The sequence below is a fragment of the Topomyia yanbarensis genome, chromosome 3 (genome assembly GCF_030247195.1).
Source record: "Topomyia yanbarensis strain Yona2022 chromosome 3, ASM3024719v1, whole genome shotgun sequence".
In the NCBI taxonomy this organism is placed as follows: domain Eukaryota; kingdom Metazoa; phylum Arthropoda; class Insecta; order Diptera; family Culicidae; genus Topomyia; species Topomyia yanbarensis.
In genome coordinates this window covers 145,875,401-145,897,630 of record NC_080672.1, presented here as the reverse complement: position 1 = coordinate 145,897,630, position 22,230 = coordinate 145,875,401, and the positions used below count along the sequence as shown (strand labels likewise).

The following is a 22,230-nucleotide window of genomic DNA, read 5'->3' as shown; positions in this document are numbered from 1 at the left end:
AAATCCGTCACTGTTATTGTTATCCTTGCCAATGTTGCTTACAGTTGATTTTGCGGTACTGGATGCTTCTTTTGTGGTTGTCATTATGGTCTCTGCAACTGCTGCCAGAAATTTCGCCACCGTTTGTGGTTCAGGCATTGGTATTGAAAACTCTGTTTTGGGTTGGTTTGCCGTAGATGAGTTGGCAAACGGTTGAGATGCGTCTTCCTCTGCATCTTCCGCGCAAGGTTGTCCATGGTGAGCTGTCTGATTACAATACTTGCACGTAGGAGTTTGTCCCTCATGGGTGCATAGTGTAGTTTGCATAATTGTAGTTCCGTGAGTTTTGAGATTTATTGTCAAGTAGGGGGGTATAGGCCTTTCAACCCGCATCCTCACTACAAAAACGCCGTTAGGAGTACCCGGGAAGAAGTTTCTCCAAGTATCAGGTGTGACGGATTCTACTTCTCCGTATTGCGGCATGCATTTTGCAATTGGCTCAGGAGGGGTACGAGGTGATAGGTCATATAACCTTACATCTATATAATCATTCTCAATATATACGGGAATCTTAATTCCAACGTTGTCACTTTCAACCACGTGTATTAAGTTGTTCTTCAAAACGAAACGCTCGGCTTGTGCTAACGTGTAGAATGATATTAACACTGCACTGCGAAGATGATGATACTGAAGGTACAACACTTCCGTAAGTCTAAGTTGCAATTTTACCTTCAGAAGGTATTCCACTTCACTAAAACTCGGTCGTTTTAAACAAAATTTAAAGTCAACGACCGCAGCGTTGGGTCGGAGTAGAGCTTTTTCGTCAACTTCACTCATGATGACAAGAATAATCCGATGTTTCCTTTGTTCTCGAGACAATGCACACTAGATCGAGAAGCCTGTTGTTCACTTGGCTCGACTGCACGTCTGACTGCGGCAGAAGTAGAAAGTAGAGTCCTACCGCTTCGATTTTGGTAGATCTTGCAAAATAGAATAGGTTGTATTTTTTACATTTTAACGACATTCAATTAGCTAGAGATTACTGAATAGGGAAAGTTATGAAAATTAATGAAAAAAATTAGAGCCCGTGCGATATTTAGCCTGTTACTTCACATCCTTGCTCTCACTTGAGTACTATGGCTCTAATTTTCATAACTTTCCCTACCCAGTAATCTCTAGCTAACTGAATGTCATTAAAATGTAAAAAAGAAAATGTGACTAACATAGTTGAAATAAAAAAGGAAAAAAAAAACAGGTTGCATGGACAGGTTGGTAACATTGTATCCATTTCTAGAGACAAAAATATGTGACGCGGAAAAGCCACCAACTTACCCGGGGCTGGGGCCGGGGTAAGTTGGCAGCATGTATGAGATATGTTGGCAGAATGAAACAGCAAGAAAGCGGGTTCCGTCTCACACAACGACCCCTTCGCCAGTGCGCACTCCGTTTATTGAGCTGTTAAAAGCGCATCAACATCATGAGAAATATCACTGACTAAAATTTCCAAATGAATTACACGTGAATTATTGAAATTTGATTGTTTTAATTGATAGAAAAAAGTTGAAATCAATAGTTTTACATACAGAAACGTACATGTCTTTCACGCGAAAGTCATGTTCATGTTCACGATCTCAGGATCTTACTCACGATTTTAGATATGTTTGTCACTAGTTGTGTGATTTGTGTTCATGATTTCAGAATCTTAGTCACGATTTTCGTAATTTCTGTTCATGTTATCATGATATTTTATTTTGGAGCTTACTTTCAAAGCAATGTCACTAATGTTCATGATATCAGCAGTTTTATCATGGTATTCGTACATTCTCTTCGTCTTATCGTGATCTATCCCAAGCAACACTTGCAACATATAATGGCCGCGGTTTATTACATAACCATAAGCCTTTGGTGGTGCGTTTTTTTGATTGCTAGATGAGTTGAATAACGGTTGATGTACGCTTCTTTTCAACTAATTATGTTGTAGAAACTACTAGTCAACAAACGGTGTTGCTCGGGATTATATTTTGGTTACTAACGGTTTTTTACCCGGAATAACGTGACAATATGAACTGGATCATTAAAATAAGGCTCATTCACGATATCTGGTTCTGTGAACTATATCACGCACACTATTCGGGGTTCTCAGTGCAGTCTTCGTTTTCTGTCCGGACATCACAATGAACCTTATCAAATGAATAATGATGTTTGAAGTTCTAATAGTTTTTTTTTATATCTACTGCTCGTACCTACTGATCCTAGCAGCTGGGTATTTCATAAAAAAGTGCGTCGAACAAAAATGATTTCACGAATAATACTCCAAATTTTGTACAAAAATTTCATTACCATGTTGCATGTAATTGTAAATGATTAGGGATAGTTTCTAAATATCACAAGCATGCAAATAGATATCTATCTAAGATCGTAAAACATCTCGCTCAGTTCAGCCGCTAGCAATCGCTCCGCTGCTGTAGCAGGACAAGTAATCAAATTTACCCGCGCGCCGGTTGTTCTATTTGCAAATGCAAAAATTGATTCTTTCTACGTAGTGTGTGAAACGTGAACAAACAATGAGCGACAATATATATCCCATTGCAGGCAAACTGTGTTGCCGTTGACTTCTCGAAATGTTCACCGGACAATCGATTTATGAAGTGGAGCAATTGTTGAAGGTGAACATGAAGCTCAACGCAGCAGAAGTTAATGCGGTGCAATTCCACCATGGTACTTATTATGTTCAAAAACATTAGTCAAGCAGAATCATTCGCTTCCCAGAACAACATGAAACAAGTCGTCGAATGTAATGACATTTTATACCATATCCCAACGTATATAGATGTTGACAGTATTGAAATGAAGATACATGACCTGGCACCACGTACTAGTTCCTCCGTTATCAAAAAAATCATGTCAAAATACGGAGAAGTGAGTAGTATTACGGAAGATACTTGGAGGAACTTCTTCCCAGGACTCCGCAATGGCGTTCGTGTGGTGAGAATGCGTCCGACAAAACCTATTCCTTCTTACTTGAGCTTCTCAGGCAAATGCCCTCAAGGTATTACACATTCTCAACGAACACTAGTCACGTTACCAGGGCTGATTCCTACGTCCCAATATTGTGATCAGCCGCTACATCACGGAAAACCTTGCGCAGAGACTGCTAAGGAAATTTCACGTGATACGACCAAAGCCGGTATACAGTCCTCGTATGCTAAACCACAACCGGTTGGTGAAACAACGACTGCGGACCGAGCATGCACAAGCACCAGCTCAACAACGATCGAGCCCAGTCCCACTAAACCATTGAGCCAGTTCACGAATACATGAATAATATTTAATGATTTACTGAACTATTTCACGAGCACGAATATTGGATCGTCTCTAATATCTAGCCAAGCATGTCAAATGGTCCTAAATGCAAATGACAGTTTCTCTTCGTTTACTTTTTCTTTCGCTAACAACTCAGCTGTTTATAGAGTTCTATGCAAACGATTTCACTCACACTACTTGGGGGTTTGTTTTCCTCCAGCTGTCATATATAAAACTGTCGGCCAAATTAAACATTTCAATTAGCTCTCGTAAAGTATTTATAGTGGGTTTGAAATGCTCTATGTCGCTGTAAAACTGATTCGGGGGACGTACAATTCTGGTTGATCATATTTCATCATGAAAATAATCCGACCGAAAAGTTATTTTCGATTTGTTTTTAATAACCCAAAGAGAAAGTAAACAAAGAGAGAATCTCATTTGCACTTAGCACCATTTAACATGTTTGTCGAGATATATTAGGAATCATGAACCAGTACACGAATACATGAATTAAGTTCTTGGCGGAAACCGTGACTGAAGTTCACACAACAAAAACAAATATGTCCACAAATGAAAGCGTTATGCGAGCGTTACCGGAGGGAAATTGAATATAATTATAAAAGCCATGATTTTTGGTCATGGTCCTGTTTTCGTAACGTAAAAACGTGATTGTTCCAGAACTCATGGCACTTTGTTCACGATGTTGGGAACAACTTTTCTCCTGGCATCGCTGCCGAGGAGAGTTAACGTCCAATCATCTGCCATTTCATTTCACTTTTTTCCCGCCACGGAGCACGGTTAAGTTTTCGCACAGTGTGAAATTAAGAGCATGTTTTAAGGATTTTTTCGATCTTTTCAGCGACAAGGCTTTAGTGACTACAACAGCAAGTAACTGTTGGCGAATTCAGTGGAAGTCAGAGCGGAGTTTGTATGAAATTTAACAGAACAGAATACCAAACGCGGACACTTGAAGGAGGAGTGACGATGATGGAGGGTGGATGTGATCCGCCCCCAGCAGATCCCGGAGAACAGAGCAAAACGGAAATGAACAATCCAAAGGATACACGGAAATCGACTGGATACAAGGAAAACTACCTGTATACGGTTCAAGATAATAGACCGTACAGAATCCACGTGGAAAGTGCAAATGCTGAGAAAATCAAATTCTCGTTGGGATCGGTTTTTCGGTAAATGGACAAGTATCGGCATCATGTCATCGAACTCAAGTATCTAGGACGCAACAAAATAACTGTGTTCATGAACAGTTACACAAAGGCAAACCTTTTCGCCGGAGATGAACGAGTAAAAAAATGTGATCACAAGGCGTGTATACCACGACACTTGCTATGCGCTACCGGTGTTTTGGCGGAAATCTCAACTGACATTTCGGTTGAGGAAATCAAGCTGGTAGATGTCTATTGCTTAAAACGATTAATGGACGGGAGATCTATACAAACCAACCGAATGAGTGTGACATTTCGAGCGAAGCAGTTACCGGAGAAGGTCAAACTTTCTGCTACACCCAGAGGATTAGTCCATTCATCCAGAAGGTTCTGTTTTGCCAAAAATGTCATCGTTTTAACCATAAAATCGCAAATTGCAAAGGTAAACGACTCTGCACCGACTATTCGGATATACACGATAAAGAGGAGAGCTATAAAAATTGTGTAAATGACATGAAGTGTCTATACTGCAAATCTGCGATCCATCGAACAACTGAGAAACAGGGAACAATAAAATCCATAATGGCAAAAAGAAGTCTGACATACGTCGAAGCACGAGAGCTAGCTGCACCAGTTCTGACAAGCAAAACTTACGAAGCTTTAGCGGAATCTACAATGAACCCAAGACCGGCAGAGAGCTTCGCTAAAAGTTCGCGAAGAAGACAACAATACCGAAACAATGAGAAAACAAGGACATTCACAGGAAAGTGTACAACAGAAACTACAAATAAACGACATCGAGGAGAAGCGTTTAAGGGCGGATAAGTAGATTCGAGCACCAACCAGGATAAAAACGTCAAGTATAGGCAAAGCTGAGGAATTCCACGAAGATCCGTCCGAAAATCTTTGAAAGTGTGACTGACCATCCAATTCCAATATACTACAAATTTCACCGGCATAGAAGACTAAACATTTTCCACAATCGGTGAGATTATTTTGACTCAAGAGCAATTTTTTAAAAAGGACGTAGACGTTTCTACGTGCATTAATTTCAAAAAAATTCTTTCGATTACTTTGAATATTTCTATGCGATAAAAATATACACTGAAAAATATGTTGTGTCATTTTTCATAAAACAAATTTGTGTTAAAAATTTAAATTGCACAAAAACCCATTTTTTCTAATTTTTTATATTTCGTCCACCTAAAGAGAAAAGAAACATTTTGAATATGATTGTATGATGGAGAACTTATCGGTAAAAAGCATTTCTAACAATAACTTTATACATGATTTTAAATTCTATACTGATTGACATACCAAACTGTAATTTTATTGCAGATTATAATTCTAAGTATCGTTTTAAACCAAAATACATTTAACAAAAATCTTCCAAAAGTGATAGTTTTCGAGATATTTGGAATTTTGTTCCAACATAAAAAGTGAAATCGTGTGATTATGCCCTTTTTAAAAGTTTTTAGTGTTACCCCACCATAAATTGTCAAAAATCTAATGTTTATCGTTTTAAAGACGTACTAAAAACTTTTTAGTGTATTTGCATCATGGAGAAGCTTTCAATAAAAACGATTTCCTAACAACAATTTTTGACATATTTTTATAATTTATACTATCAGCAGTCAAAAATACAATTTTATTTTTGAATGTAATTCTAAACGGCATTTTGAATCAAAATGCAACACAAAAAAAAATTCTGAAATGTGGTAATTCCCGAGATATTTTAAATTTTAATTTTTTAATTTAACACAATTATTTTGTTTTATTACGACCATTTCAGAAGTTATTCGCATTTCTCAATGAACAACAATGAGTTTTTCGAAAGGCCCTTACAATTTCATATAACTTTATCTTTGACGTCAAGGCGATATTCTAACTCATTTGAAAGCTACATGATAAAAACCAAAATATGATCGAACTATTTACACAGACTAACAGACATAACACTCAAAAACCAAGCTTCGTCCGCTTTAACGGTCATTTTAAATATATTTGTAATTGGGACTGTGGCCACATTTGAAATTATGGCGCCACTGACATATGAACAAGCATATGGGGGATAGACCACTAGTGAAAAATTGTTCCCAAACCTGAGGGGAACCCCACCAGTAATTGAGTGTTTGGGACCGTGAATAAAAGAAGGAGCTAGTGTTCTGCTAAAATTATGTTCGCTTTCAAATGGTTTACAATATAGTCTTGATATCAAAGAGAAAGTTACAGGAAATGTTATCGACCTTTCGCAAAACCTATTTTTGTTGGTGGAGAAATGCGAATAACATCGGAAAACGTCGTAATAAAACAAAAAAATTCTGTTGTTAAAACAAAATTTAAATTATCTCGAGAAATACCATATTTTAGAATTTTTTTGTTATTAGCAATTCGGTTTAAAATGGCGTTTAGAATCATATTTAAGTATAAAATTGTATTTTTGACTGCAAATAGTATGAATTATAAAAATATGTCAAAAGTTTTTGCAAATACAAATATACAAGATTTTCTACCGCTCACACAATATTGCCCTCGCGCAGTATTATCCGGTTTGTAAATGAGCAACAGATGTGCAAGAGTGCACATATATGATGTGCGCCATGTCAAATCTGTTGTCGGTTACCCTGGTTTCCAGCTTCCTCCATATGAAGATCGCTGTACCCTCATCAATCTCGTTACGCTGCGAAACAAACGAATCTCTCAGCAACGTCTTTTCATTTTCGACCTGCTGACAGACAACGTAGACTCTCCTGCGCTTCTAGCAAAACTTGACCTCAACGTTCCGGGAAGATCTTTCCGGAGAATTTTTCCGACGCTCAACACATCGCACGCTGTATGGCCAGAATAATCATTTGGATGTTTGCTATCAACTCTTCAACAATGTCTATCATTTGTTTGATTTTAACAATAGTAAAAAATCGTTTAAATTAAAAATAGGTTTGGGTTAGTTTTTAGTATAAGTCTGTGCGATGTAACTTTTAAATCGAAAACAATACAATACAATATAATTTGGTGGTGACTACTAAGTATGCTGAAAAGTTTATATCGGTACACGCAAAAGAAAGTTGTGGTAAAAATTACTATATTAGAGGGTTAAATTAAAAATAATGTACCCACGATTTTCAGCTGATAATACTATGATTTTATCATAACCATGCAACATGTCATTTTTACCATATCATGCTTTTTGGATTTTTACCATGTTTGTAGTATTTCAATGTTTCTGCATGATAGTCGTTTTCACTGTGAAACGAGCTAAATTGATAGCTACTGTTTTTGGGTTAAATCCTTCATTCATAGTGAATTTGACTCCAGGGAGTCTCCCAGTCGAAAAGGGCAAGGTGCTGGCTAGCGGGGGGCTATTTGCCAACTCGGATGCGCTAATTTCCCTACAATTTGCCAGCAATTTGCTGGCAATTAGGGGGCTATTTTATCTGCAACATTTGGGCGATTTGCCGCCGTCATTTTTTTGCCGCTCTACCCGCCCTTAAATCGCCCAGGGAACGCGCCATTTAATCGCCCTTAATTGCCTGATATGAAAATTAAAAATAATAATTATTTTCGGATTCACTATCTACTCACATAAATTTATCGGTAAACTAGGTAATCACCACCAGACTATAGGAAGAATCGATGGTGAAATTCGTATTGCACACCAAAACTTACCACAATCTGACTTTCATTTAGACTCAGAGATCTTGTTCCACTATACTTACACACGATTCCACAATTTTCCACATTCGTTGGCTAAATTAAGTGCACTAAACAAACAAAATACAAGCTGGAACACGCCAATTGTTTAAAAAAAAACAATTTTAAACTTAAGCCAAACATGAACCGCCATGTTTGAAAAACGCAAAAAAAACAACCAAGTCCATTTCAGCCGCCAGAAAATTGGTCTAAGTATTGAAATTGCCTTTAAATCGCATTCGCAAATTGCATTTGTTCCTAGGGGCAATTAGCACAGGCGAGTTGAGTCAAACGTCAAACTTTTTAAATCGCCTGACCATGTTCGTCCGCATTTTTTTTTGACAGGGCTACTTTTTACTCTACCCCAGTAAGTCCACTCGGAAAATGAGCCAAAAACTGGCTGGTTCTAGTTAGTATTCCGACTCCAGCGACACAACCGACTCTCATTAGAATTGGCTGTGTCACTGGAGTGGGATACTAACTAGAGCCATCCAGAACTCCGGCTCATCTTCCGGCTGGACCTACTGGGTTCCTTTGTCAGCATTTTTGTCAGTAAAGGAAGTTCAAGACACTGGATTCATATTACGAAAACTACATGATGAAAAGGCTGGATTTCATAGAAAAAAGTTTATTTACACATAGTCAAAAGAATTTTCCAATGAAAATAATCTACACCTAGTCTTTTAGCTTCAATTAGTTTTCTGTACTTACAGACGTTGATAGCGTAAAACAACGGGCTTAAATCCAATCCTGCAATTGCCGATTGGGGTCCTTTTCTGTGAAGGAATTTGGAATCAAGTACAAAAGCAATTTATCTAAAAACATATTTTAGACTCTCACCTACGATATTATCCGGATCGGATTTATTCTTTGCACAAACACGAGTTAATTCTCTCAAACAAACAAACACTTTAATTGCATCATTATGGTGCATTTCAATCTTCCTTGGTATTGAAATTTACTATATACTATAACGTGGTCATCTGAAATTTGTCGGTACATGACGTTTGAATTGACTATATACATAGTAAATTCAGAACTGAACAGAAGTAAATGGTGAAATAACACCAACATACTTAGTAAATGTTACCGCAAATATAGTATTTCAATAGCCAAAATCCAATGTTAACTTAACAATAGAAAATAGTCATTGCCACCATTAGAATGTTTAAAAACGCATAGTATATTTTGCCATAAAGTGGTTAAGTTGAATATATTTTTCATTATTTTGAACATTTTGAGCTATAGTAAATATTGTTTGTGGTACTAAAAACTGGATTCTAGCCGCACTGCGCACTTACTACTCTTCTATTAAATTCTTTTCATAGACTGGTTACTTCGACTGGTCTGTATATGAAAGTACCATCTCTATCACTTGAAATACATGTGTTTTGACAGCTCGCAGTTTTCAGTAGCAGTTTGATCACTCGCACTTTGAAAGTGCGGAGTCCAGGTTGGTGGGAAGTGCGCAATATGAACATAGTTTTTTTGTATTGTTTAGTAGAATATTATTCTCTGTGTATAGCCGCGTAGCACGGCAAAAAATGACGATGACAAATCGCCCTAATGTTGCATTTGAGAGGGCTTCCTATTTGCCCTCAATTTGCCGGCAACTTGACGGGAAAGTAGCGCGTCACAGTTGGCAAATAGACCCCCGTTAGCCAGCAATTTGCTCTTTTTGACTGGGCGGATTCTGTTCTACACGTTCGGTGAAAATAACTCATAAGTGAAAGCAACTCAATGTCATAAAAAGTGCACATAGCACATGGTCCAAAATGAGTTGTTTTCGATTATTCAGTTTAGAGCTCGGGAGTCAGGACGAAAACGTAAAATTTTAGTAATTTTTACACAAAGACCTAATATGAAAAATAACCGTTCCGTATTTTCAATAATCGTAACAAATGGATTCATCAGTATCTAAAATCGAAGACTACATATTAAGAAGACTGATATCTTTTTCCTTCCCCCATACAAACGAGAAGCGACAGAGGTTACAGTGCCTCTATTGGAGGATGGTATGAAGCTTAATGTAAAAGTGTATATGTGTGTGTACATCATTGTGGGAAGTACCACCTTTACCCGCAAGTGGCGTGGCTGTTACTGTCTTCAGATTCTGGACAGAGTTGCCAGTATTCTTGATATGCAGTCTTCGCTAAAATTCAACTTACCTGCCTCTCTAGACGTAATATGATGCCTACCCGCTTGGAAGAAAAACGGGCAGCCAGCAAAAAACCGTCAGGATTCCGGCAGGTGTCAAAATTATCAAAATGGCGCTGCCAGAATTCAGCTATACTCCTTCCAGTTATAGCAGGCAGATTCGCCTCACCGGTTCTGTTTTGTGTATCATTGTTTCATTTTCGCCATATTTACATTTTTCCAAAAAGGATAGTTTTGGAAGACGAAAAAATAGAGAGAAACAAAGATTTTGGTTTCAAATATGGTAAGTAATTTGGATTTCATGTCTCCAGACATGTTATTTATTATAAATATACATAAAATTAAAAAAAATGAAAAATACAAGCAAAACCTGAAGCGGTACAAAACCGGTCCTGCCGGTGCGTGCCTGGCAGAAATCCGGCAGAAAAAACCGTTAATAACCGTAAGGCGAAAAATTCTGCCAGAAACGGTTGGGGATCATCCATAAATGACGTAGCATTATACGGGGGAGGGGGAGTTTTGCATTTTGTGATGATGTGTGACGACAGGGGGGTAGGGGGTCATGTCATGCTACGTAGCTTTTTTAAAGGGGAATAACTAACATTGTTTTTTATTTTTTTTTTTATTTTATGGTGACAAGGGGGGGGGGAGAACTACCGTTAAGCTACGTAATTACCAGGGGGGTATTAAGAGGTTTGTGACGAAATGCTACGATGGGGGAGGGGGTGTTAAAAATCACTCAAAAAAATGCTACGTCATTTATGGATCGTCCCTTGTTGCATTTGGGCCGGCCGGCTAGGCAGCGCTCTGCCAGCCAGATCCCTAGAAATTCTGCCAGATTTTTTATTTCGCTGCCGGCTATCTGGGGGGAATTCTGCCAGGCATGTCCAAGTCTATAGAAATGTACTCCGGAATCCTCTTTCCACTTACATTACTGGTAAATCGAATCTCTTGCTAATGGAGCTAAAAAGTAATAAAGTATGTTAACATACAACAACAATAATTATTTTAAAACAACACGTGAGAAACTTACCTTTTAGTTTTCTTAATGACTCTTCGTCGATTCTTTTGTTGTTAAATAAACATTTGAATGATTTCCAATTTTTTGTCGACGTCACACCTCGTGCACCATTAAGTTTTTATTTCACTCAAATGCTTGATAATTTAAACTTTACTCAAGGGTTAAGTTAATTCTACTCAAATCGATACTCATTGTTTGACAGTTTGCCCTATAAACACTCATAGTAATAGACTCGCGGATGTAAAAACCGCAAAACTGGCAACTAGAAAAACAAGCATGTTAAACTGGCATCACCCAAAAATGTGCAAGCTTGAACGTGCTCGACTGTATTCGATCATCTGGTTTTATCAAAATAATTTTTCAAGTGGTTCAATATATGAATCAAAAGAGAAGTTATACGTTTGATACTGAGCAACAATTAAGAAAAGAAAAAGATGGGTGGGTAATGTCTAGGACATAACCGGAGTGTCGTGACTACTCGTTTGACTTGTAATTCAAATCGAATGATACTCAATGAAATATGTGGGAATGTTTCAAGTTATTCTTTATAATAATTATGGTGGTTCTGAAAAGAACCTTTGTTGTTGGCGTCTGCGTTGATCGGGGATGCGCTGGATTCTAAGCTCGTTGAGACATTCATTCATGAAATGAACAAATTTCATATTTTCTTGCTTTGAACTATCAATGTTAAAATCTCTCGAAACAACCATCGGAATCTTTTCCGTACAGAAATGAACACGCTTAGCGAAAAACTAGGGGCGGGTAATGTCCGGGACATAACCGCGATGCTCATATTCTTAAAATTCTGCTTGTATCTCCTTCAAATGGCTAAATTTTGCGCATTAAGTTCGATTCACCGGGCTCAGCGAAATTTTCCTGGAGATCCCGTTCGTTAGTATATTCAGCAAAACAATTTTATTACCGAGTTCTCCGCGTTGAATACAGGTCAATAATTTCATATAATGATTTCAACATGCAGACAATGTACATGTATGACAGGTGGGAGTGTTCTGAAGTGGTTTTAGTGGAGGTAACAACATAAAATCATGTATTGGACATTTTACAATGATTCTCCTTAACCCTGCAAAACCACGTGGTTGGCAGCAGAGGGTTAAGTTGTTTGGAAGAGATGACAGTTAATATATGATAACTAAAAATATAAAATTGTTCTATAAATTGCAAAGTTATTGCCGCGTTGACCTGAAAATTTGTCATTTCATTCATAAAGGAACAATCATTGAAATTATGTCAATTTATGCTTTGCAAGATTTGAAATAACTTCGAAGTGTGGTCACGACACCCCTGTTATGTCATATACATTACCAACCCATCTTTTTCCATTTTGCCTTTGTCCTAATAAGGACGGTTTGTGGATAACTATGTTGATACAAGACGGGAATCTTTTAAAACAATTCAAACCTTGCAGACGATTGTTTTTACTGCGTACATCCATACGATCTTTCCCCTTTCGCAGCTCACGCTGAATGAGCACACTTTTCATCAAGCTGTTCCTATTTATTGACTTTACAATGCAGATGGAAGGACGTCCTTTTGTTCGATAAATGAAAATATTTTCATCATTCGTTTTGGTGTAGCTTTCGCTTAGTGGCAGAGTTGCCACATTCACTGATTTTCTTGGAAGGATTTGCAAAAACCTTCGGGTTTGTAGATTGGAAAAACATTTTCTTATGATTCACTGGTAAAAGTACAGAATTACCAAGCGCAAACTTAATACTAGTTAATAAAAGAAACTTTCTAATTAAATTCTTTTTCCATTTTGCCTTTGTCCTAATAAGGACGGTTTGTGGATAACTATGTTGATTCAAGACGGGAATCTTTTAAAACAATTCAAACCTTGCAGACGATTGTTTTTACTGCGTACATCCGTACGATCTTTCCCCTTTCGCAGCTCACACCGAATGAGCACGGTTTTCATCATGGTGTTCCTTTTTATTGACTTTACAATGCAGATGGAAGGACGTCCTTTTGTTCGATAAATGAAAATATTTTCATCATTCGTTTTGGTGTAGCTTTCGCTTAGTTGCCACATTCACTGATTTTCTTGGAAGGATTTGCAAAAACCTTCGGGTTTGTAGATTGGAAAAACATTTTCTTATGATTCACTGGTAAAAGTACAGAATTACCAAGCGCAAACTTAATACTAGTTAATAAAAGAAACTTTCTAATTAAATTCTTTTTCCATTTTGCATTCGTCCTAATAAGGACGGTTTGTGGATAACTATGTTGATACAAGACGGGAATCTTTTAAAACAATTCAAACCTTGCCGACGATTGTTTTTACTGCGTACATCCATACGATCTTTCCCCTTTCGCAGCTCACACCGAATGAGTACGCTTTGCAGTCTTCGATGTTTTGGTGGCATTTTTAGTGGCAGTTACTACCGCTTTTTCAGTGACTGCGTTTCTTAGCCTTTGGCTTTTTGGCCTTCTCACCGCCACCACCTCCACCAACGTTTTTCTGCTTCTCTCCGATGGTAGCTGATTTGATTGGTCGTCCGATGCAGCTTCTCACGACCACGCACGTCTGTTATGCACTGCGTCTTACACACGTCTGGTTTTGAGAAAAACTGCGACACCCCTATTTATAGGTTTTATCATTAATGTTGATTCTCATTTAAAGTAGTTTTTGAACTATTTAAACAAATTTTATATAGCAAACAACGTATCGGTAGCAAGCGTTGAACGTTTTCCTTCCGATTTATGAAACAAGATTGGCAATCCGTTTAGTAGAAGAAAAGTTATTAACGTTCAAAATGTACGTAACGCTTTCGCTAATATGCACTACTATCGCTTTCTCGCTCGTTCTCGTGGCGTGCATGAGCCTTTCCTTTCCGTCCGACTTCTAATGGCTTAACCAAAATTAATATCCCGGCTTTCCCCCACCAACTGCTCTCGTCAAGCAACCCAATACGAATAATCATAGGAACAAACATGTAGTGGACCTTTATATAAACTTTTCATTATTTTATTGTTCATTTGCTGCACCATTTTGACGGCTCTGTGCGGGATGGGCTGAAAATTTTCACTTTTCCGAGACGTTTTCGAAAGATTTTTCAAAACACTATTTTTCCGTTGATAATGAATATCCTACATATTCCAAAATTTAATACAACATTGGTACAAATATTTTCGACAAAATGCCGAAGAAATTGATTAAATCCATTCAGTACAACAAAAGATATAAGCGTTCAAAATCTTACATCATTTTTCTTCCGAAATTTTGAAAAGGGGCCCCTATATTGAAAGGTAAGTCGTTAGTCACGACAAAAAAATATTCAATTTCAAACACAAAGTTGATGAAAAAAGCATAAGTAAAATGATTTTTATGCAGTTATAGTGAACACATTAAAGAAAGATATTTAAATAACATTTAAAATACTAATACGAACATGAAAAGTGAAGCCTACTGTGAATAACAAAATATATTTTTTAAACAAAATCGCAATACTTATTCTCCTTGTTTGCATTGTATGACGTCATGCTCGTTTGGCTCCGGTTTTTGACAGTTTGGTTGGCTCGATAAAAGTATCTCCGCTGGTCTATTACTATGAGTGTCTATAGTTTGCCCCAGTTGTTGAAATTGAGTAGTGGGAACTCAAGTTTTGAATAAGCGTGTAAGTTGACAGAAGAAAAAGGAATGTTCATGTGAAATAAATAAATAAAACATTCTTTTCGATTCAGAGCCTTGCGGACGAGATAAAATATGAAATCTCAGTGCGTGTTTAATGAATGTAATTAATTATATTTTTATAAAACAAATTCAGATGTGTAAGTTCAGGTGTAGTTAACATTCTTTTCTCAGTTTATTCACGTCTAGGCCCAGTTGATTCATTGTCGAATTGTTTTAAAAATGGTTGATATTACTGTTCTACCGCCCGAGGTAACTATAGGTGTCAAGTTCAAGGTGTTAATACTATTTTTTCTCAATTACTTGCTTATTTCAGATAATTTCAAAGATTTTCGAGTTTCTTAGGCATGAAGATCGTCTCGCTGCAGCATGTGTATGCAAACAATGGCTCGATTTAGCATTTAGCCCGAAATTTTGCAGGCGCCTGTGTCTTCAACTTAACACAAACAGTAAATTTACAGCCCTAAGGAGCAGCATTTTCTGGAGACGCTGTCGAAAGGTGACATTACGTTGTGATGAAATTGATAATGAAAATCTACAGATCATTATTGATTTTCTAAAGAATGCACCATTGGAATGGTTTCACATTGATGGTGATAGTGTTGTCGTAAAAGAATTGCTTGGCAGCGACATGCAGCATATGACGCATCTAAGTCTATATCTGCATTACAATGCGGGGCACGGGAGCGAAGCAGATTTTAATATTAATTTCAACAGCGTGAAGTACTTGAACTTACGCGCTCCTATAGGACGGTACCTATCGTTAAACGTCAATTGTCCAAATCTAATTGCTGTAAATATGGTCGTTGTAAACGACGAATGTGTTCCGGTAATCACTAGTCTGCGAACGCAATTACAGGGGTTAGAAATCTCTGCTCCATCAAGCGTATTCCTGAAGCAGTTGGCTAAGGAGACATTTGAAAATTTAACTACGCTTAGCCTATGGGTTGCACCACATGGTAACGATATTGAACAGGTTCTTGAAAAAGTTCCGCATCTGGAGGATCTTTGCCTTAATGTTGGCTATACTGACACAAGTGTCGGAGCGTGTTTTACTGTTTTGAAACATTTGAAACGCTTAACCTTGATTGGGATGACGATCGATATAGTCGCATTCTTTGGAACTCTTAATAGCATCAAAAGACTTCAAATGTTATCACTTGAACGGTGCAATTTCACCACTGAGGAAACCAACCAAGCGAGTTCGATTGCGTCGGAAAGCGTAACTAATTTTAGACTGAGTAATGAATGCGACCACTACGTCATGCCAAGCTTTCCAAATCTTGAAGAATTAGCATTTCTTTATAGCTGCCAGCCGACTGTTGACGTTCTTGGGGTAATTTGTCAACAGTATCCAAAGTTGATCAAGTTGAACTTCGGAGGGAATCCTGGCCTGATTAGTATGGTACTCCAATTATTCATACGTGAACCTTGTTGAGATTTGTAACGCATTTTCAATTTCAGTTTCATACGGAAACATCCATAATAAATTTCAAGAAACTTCGACACCTGAAAAGTGTTCAATTCAGTCGAATGTCTCTTGAGAACTACGATTGGATCACGTGCGGTGAGTTGAAGATTCAAAAATTAAGGCTAGTGGGTTGCATGATTGACGGCACAGGGGCTCTGCAGATCGTTCAGACTTTTACTGGCCTCAGAGAGTTTTTCATCGACAACAGTTACCTTCGACAGCCATCAGAGGTGTTCGACATCGACGAAGGTTGCACTAAAGGATTACGTACCTATCTGCCGCACTGTAGAGTGTCTTATTATGACTGTCACATCGAGGCACCATACAATATGTGCGGAGGACGAAAACATCCCTCGGGAGGATTAACACTATAGTGTTTTATGTATTCTAATAAGATTTAATAGCTAAAGATTATTCCATTACACATGGTAAACTGTGGAAATATAGTTTTGGTTCCATGAACAAACAATGTACACTCAGGTTTTTTTGCGCGGTATTTTTACGCGGATTTTGAAATTTACGCGGTTTTCATTTACGCGAATTTTGATATTTACGCGGATTTTGAAATTTACGCGGTTTTTGGAATTTACGCGGTATCCATTAACGAGGTTTCTATTAACGCGGGTTCTTAAATTTACACGGTCTTCATTTACGCGGATTTTCAAATTTACACTGTTTTCATTTACGCAGATTTTAAAATTTACGCGGTTTTCAGTTACGCGGCCTGTATCCCCACAAAAAAACCTGAGTGTATTTGAAATAGTTGAGTTGATTTTTTCATATCCATGGTCCTCTGAAATATAAATAAGTATGTATAACAGAAGCTGCTGCTTCTGAAAACAGGCGCTCGTAGATATCTGTGTGCACTTGAGGCACTAAGTCTGTTCTCTGTGCTTGAGGTGAGAATTTTTGAAGTAGAATTACAATATGGGGGCCCGCTTCAAAAATCTTTGCTGTGGTATTCATCCTTCCCTCTCCTAGGTTGACGGGTTTGACGGTATTGCAAACATCTTCAAGCATATTTGAGCAGACACCTGCTTTAGGATGGTTATTGCATTGCGCCTCAATAGTGGTGCATCGAGGAGACCGAGAGGGCTTATGGGCCTTTTTTATGTTTTGTGTTTTTTCATACTCTGCATCAGCCCAAACTAACAGTCAACTAAGAGCCTGTGCACATTGGCGTGGCCGATTGGCGGGCCGCCGTGGATTGACTTTTTCTGTGGGCTGTGTTTGCAGACATTGTTCAACAGCTTAACGGCAGTCTGTGAGCACGGCTCGCAGTGGAAGTCATTGTGTGTCGATTTGTCGGTCGACCTCGGCAACGTGCACAGGTGCATTAAAAAAAATAACAGTAGAACCCTATTAGTTGTGTTGTGTTGTAATAATTGTAGTTTTTGGTACTAGTGTACAATTGTGTGCTAGCCGTGTGTCTATCTGTGTATGTGGGCGTCTGAGTATTTGTGACATGTGGACCAGGGAATGGATGCAGAACTGGCTTATATGATGGAATAGTGGGTGATCCTTCTTGGGATTCGTTGGTCACTTTTTACTGATGTTCAATTCGTGGATTCGATTAGATTCATTCGGATTGGATAAAGGAAGGTACGATTGATTTACCGACGCACGTCAATCATCCATTCCCGTCCAGCATAGCATGAGAAACTTCTAACGGAATTAATTGTCGTTAATGGTAAATATATATCATTTTCTGGCATTTGGACGATTCCAAGTAGTTTTATTGCATGGTACATGTGTTGTTCAATTAATATTCAATAACAGTACTAACTCTACTTTTTATTTTATTTATTTTCGGTGTCATGCGTCATATTCCTCTGATGACTTCTCCGAGATAATTTAACATAAAAGGGCAACATTGCTGTCAACAATGACTATTCGCTGCCATCAGACGTCGCCAGGTTTTAGAAAAAATCAGATGTACTTTCATACTCAATTGAATCAGATAAGTAGGAACGAACAACAAACTGTAAGTAGCATATTACACATGTCTTATTTTAACATCATGCATATTTGTATTAACATATTATTTACAGGTAACACACATATCTCAACATGCAACACTTCCCATACACACGTAAACATTCACACACGCAAATATACAAATGCTCGACAGGTGACTGGGCCAAGTGCATTCACTCGTAGGATCTATCATTTCGATGATCGCCTCGATTCTACGAAACTAGTGCACAATTAAGCTGACATAAGCTAATCTCGTCTGGTGAATGCATGTAACCTGGAAGCCCCAGACACGACAGGACGAGACGGACAGATGACGGACTGGACTCGACGGGGCCTAGTTCAGAGTTTTAGGCATTCTTCAATGCACGGCTAGCGACCTCAAAAAAAAAAATTGCTGTTATAATGTTGTTGGCTGGACGAGTAGCTGCTAGACGCAACAGCGGCGGCGAAAGCCCGGGCAGAAATATTTTCTGCTTGTAGTTGTAGTTTGTTTCTACGGTGGCGGACCGGATGGCAGGTCAACTTTTCAGCAAGGATGGTACATATTTGCAGAAATATTTTGTTGATGCGTAGACGCGGCCAGTAGTTATTAGATGAAGCAGCAGTATCATCTAATTTCATTGTGATTTTGTGTCTGTTTCGGTGACGGGTCAAGTGGATGTAGCTTGCAAACGCATCAGCGGCTGGGAATGTTTGAAATTGGTTGAGGACGGCAGTATCGTGTTTCATTTCGGCGGGACATATACTGCTCAAAAAACTTACCGAGAAAAGTGGTAACGGTTCTTCCAGGTGAATTTGTTTCATGTTGTGTCGAAGCTGTAGCCTGTTGCAATCTGCTTTACTATATGTGCCAATTGCGGTAGGGTGCTGCAGTGGCTTATTGTTTTTAGAAAGACGACGTTGGGTGACCCCGGGTGCTGCAGCGGCAGCGCGAGCGGGGCTGAAAGCTAGTAAATGGGTTTTTTTGTTGTTGCTATGACGAGACTGGTTTGGGCTGGATGGCCTGCTTATTGTTTGTTGCGTGAAGACGAACGAGTTAGATGTGGCTCTAGCCGTCTGTCAGGCCGGGACAGTCTTTTTTCGTTATTTTTACTCTCATTGTCAAGCGGAGATGCCGATCTTTTTGAGGTTACTGTGCTGGTTTTATTTTTATCTATAATAGCATTGCTGTTTTCTTCTGAAAAGCCGGCAAATGGACTAGTAATGTTTTCGATTTGAGAATAATTTGCAGCTTGGAAGGTATTGATATTCTCTGTTTCTTGCTGACCTCTGTCGTCGGGTGTATTCTGAGATGACTGTACTATTATTGCGGTATCACCTCCAGCCAGGGAGATATTTGACCCGTGGTGAGGTACACCCTTTTTCATTCCAGTAGAGCTAGTGTTATTTGGTTGATGGAAAGGTTGCTGAGCAATTGTCCGACTATCACCGTTTTTTACGATTTCGGCCAGGGTTAAGCGACCACTGACACTCGACTTCATGGATTTTGCGTATTCAGAGCACTTCTGGGCATAGTGCACTCGCCGGTTGCAATGTTTGCAAGTAGCGATTTGACCTTTGTAGGTGATGAGGGTCATGGTCGTATCCACCATCACATACGATGGTATGGGCTTCGTAAGTTTCATTCGTAATATTCTTACTCCGTTAGGAACACCCGGAAAGAAATCTTTCCATACTTCGTCACGGATTGAGAGGATTTCACCATACTCACGCATGCGGTATGCTAGCTGTCGGTTACTTGTACTCGGGCGGAGGTCGTGTACTCTAACCTCAATAGATCCATCTTCCATTGACAAAGGGATGCTGTAGGATTTTCCGTCGTGTTCTAGCTGGTGTTTCATGTTATGTTCCTGTACTATGTCCTGTGCTGTTTGAGTCGAGTCAGTGCCCACAAAAACACGTCCGTTGCTGACTTGCAGGTGCTGTAACTTTGTTGCTTCGATAGCAAGATTTTTTGTAACGAATTCGGCGATTGCGGGAAGGTTCAGTTTGGTCGGTACAACTTTAAAGTTGATGACAAATGTTTTGTCCACCGTTGTTGCCATTTTGGCAGATGCTGGTTCCGAATCTCGGAATGTAACTAGTTATAGTATAACGGACTAAGTCCGCGAATTTTATTATAAAAAAAAACAATCCAAATACTGTCTTGAAAAACACATGTGCTCACAACAACAGTTTTGATTCCTCGCAAAAATATCGTTGTACCAATTCGGCCAAAATACTACACTGAAACGAAGACCGTGGTATACACTACTATATTAGAGGTTTAAATTAAAAAGGCTGCACCAGTGAATTTTGGTAGACAATATATTACGTTTAACTTGAGTATGATTCCTGTCATTTATACCATGTCCATTTTGACATACTGATATGGTATTTCTTACTAATTTATGGTGGTATAATGGTAATTTTTGCTATGCTTCAATTTTCATCTAATGGTTAGTATTACCATAAACATGTTGTTTTGAAAATTGCTGGCTAGTTTAAATTACTATTGGTGTTTACGATGTTATAGTAACACCAATTGTTTTAAACAGCCATGCATTCCACCAGAGATGCCAGGTACTTTTTTCAAATGTCTGCAATAATAATTTTAAAAGTCTGGGAAGAACAAAAATATCAGGAAAGCTAGTGTAACCAAAAGCTGTTATATTCAAAAATCTGTAAATATCTGCAACCAAACTAAAAAATCTGCAAATATCTGCAACCAAACTAAAAAATCTGCAAATATCTGCGTCATCGAAAAAATCTGCAGCTTAAATTAGGCAATCCATTAGACGTTTGTTTGACAATTCAGCGGTGGGTTCTGTCAACAAGTCTTCTCCTGCGAACAGAAAAACTCGTCCGACAAACAACTTTGTTAGTCCGATTCGTTTGATGTTGGATCGAATCAACGATATTGTCGGACGTCGCACCCCTCGGAGTAACGTCAGAATAAGTAAACAAGAAATAATCAGCTGATCAGAAACGTCTCATGGATTGCCTAATTAAAAGTCTGCGAATTTGCAGACTTGTCTGCAAATCTGGCTTCTCTGCATTCCACGCGCGTATTTGCTATAACACACACAGATTTCAATCTATCGGCAACAATTTACGAAAAACTGACCGCGATAAAAATACAGTGTAAACAATACACTCTAAACTACTTCTACTCAAATTTTCAAAAGAAAATACCCAATGAGTTATTTTCTACAGCGTTTTTGTCCGTGATGCAATTTGATGTGGGACACCCTTTAATAGAGTTTTTCTAGAAGTAACTTTTTAATTTTTTTTTCGAATTGGCGAACACGATAACTCAAAAACTAATCAACGAATTGACTTGATTTTTTTTATGAGGATGCCCAATATGTGTAGCCTGTCGATGAACCATAGAAAACTGAAAAAAAACAATTTTTTGAAAAAAATGAGCGAATTTTACAGTAAAATATAAGATTTTTCGGTTTTCATGAAGCCATTTTCCGAAACATGAACTTTTTTCTATTTTTTTTGGTTCATCCACTAGCTACAAGCCTAAGCTTTACAAAACTTACTGAATTCATTGTTTACTTTTTAAACTAAATAAGTGCATATTTATTTAACTCGTCGTTATTATGTGTTTAATATTTATTATGCGTATTTTATTCATCATTTCCATTATATAAACAATTAAAACCATTGAGTTGGGAAGGAGCATCAGGGTACCATTCAAGATACTGCTTGGTCTAGATGTCGTGGGTCACAAGATAAGAATACTCTCGCTGATTGTATATTTCTACGGGATAATGTTGATAATGTTCTTATTTGATAAGCGGTAATAATATTAACGCGCCACACAGGCAGT

At 38.2% G+C, this 22,230-nt stretch overlaps 1 protein-coding gene across 2 annotated transcripts; it reads left to right on the top strand.

Moving 5' to 3' along the window:
• Positions 1-14,928: 14,928 nt before the first annotated feature.
• Positions 14,929-16,898, top strand: LOC131691892 (uncharacterized). 2 transcript variants are annotated; one of them, XM_058978632.1, is made up of 4 exons: positions 14,929-15,065; positions 15,137-15,214; positions 15,279-16,367; positions 16,427-16,898. In XM_058978632.1, the coding sequence occupies exons 2-4, from the start codon at positions 15,185-15,187 to the stop codon at positions 16,805-16,807; spliced, it is 1,500 nt and encodes a 499-aa protein (XP_058834615.1). In that variant the 5' UTR covers positions 14,929-15,065; positions 15,137-15,184; the 3' UTR covers positions 16,808-16,898. The 2 variants fall into 2 exon arrangements, with proteins under 2 accessions (XP_058834615.1, XP_058834616.1); XM_058978633.1 differs by having other exon boundaries at positions 14,934-15,048.
• Positions 16,899-22,230: the final 5,332 nt, after the last annotated feature.

Excerpts from the sequence above, each read along its gene's own strand:
- LOC131691892 (XM_058978632.1), top strand. The coding sequence starts at position 15,185 with ATGGTTGATATTACTGTTCTACCGCCCGAG. Across the intron at positions 15,215-15,278 it reads TTACTGTTCTACCGCCCGAG|ATAATTTCAAAGATTTTCGA; the intron begins GTAACTATAGGT and ends TGCTTATTTCAG. Across the intron at positions 16,368-16,426 it reads ATCCTGGCCTGATTAGTATG|TTTCATACGGAAACATCCAT; the intron begins GTACTCCAATTA and ends TTTCAATTTCAG.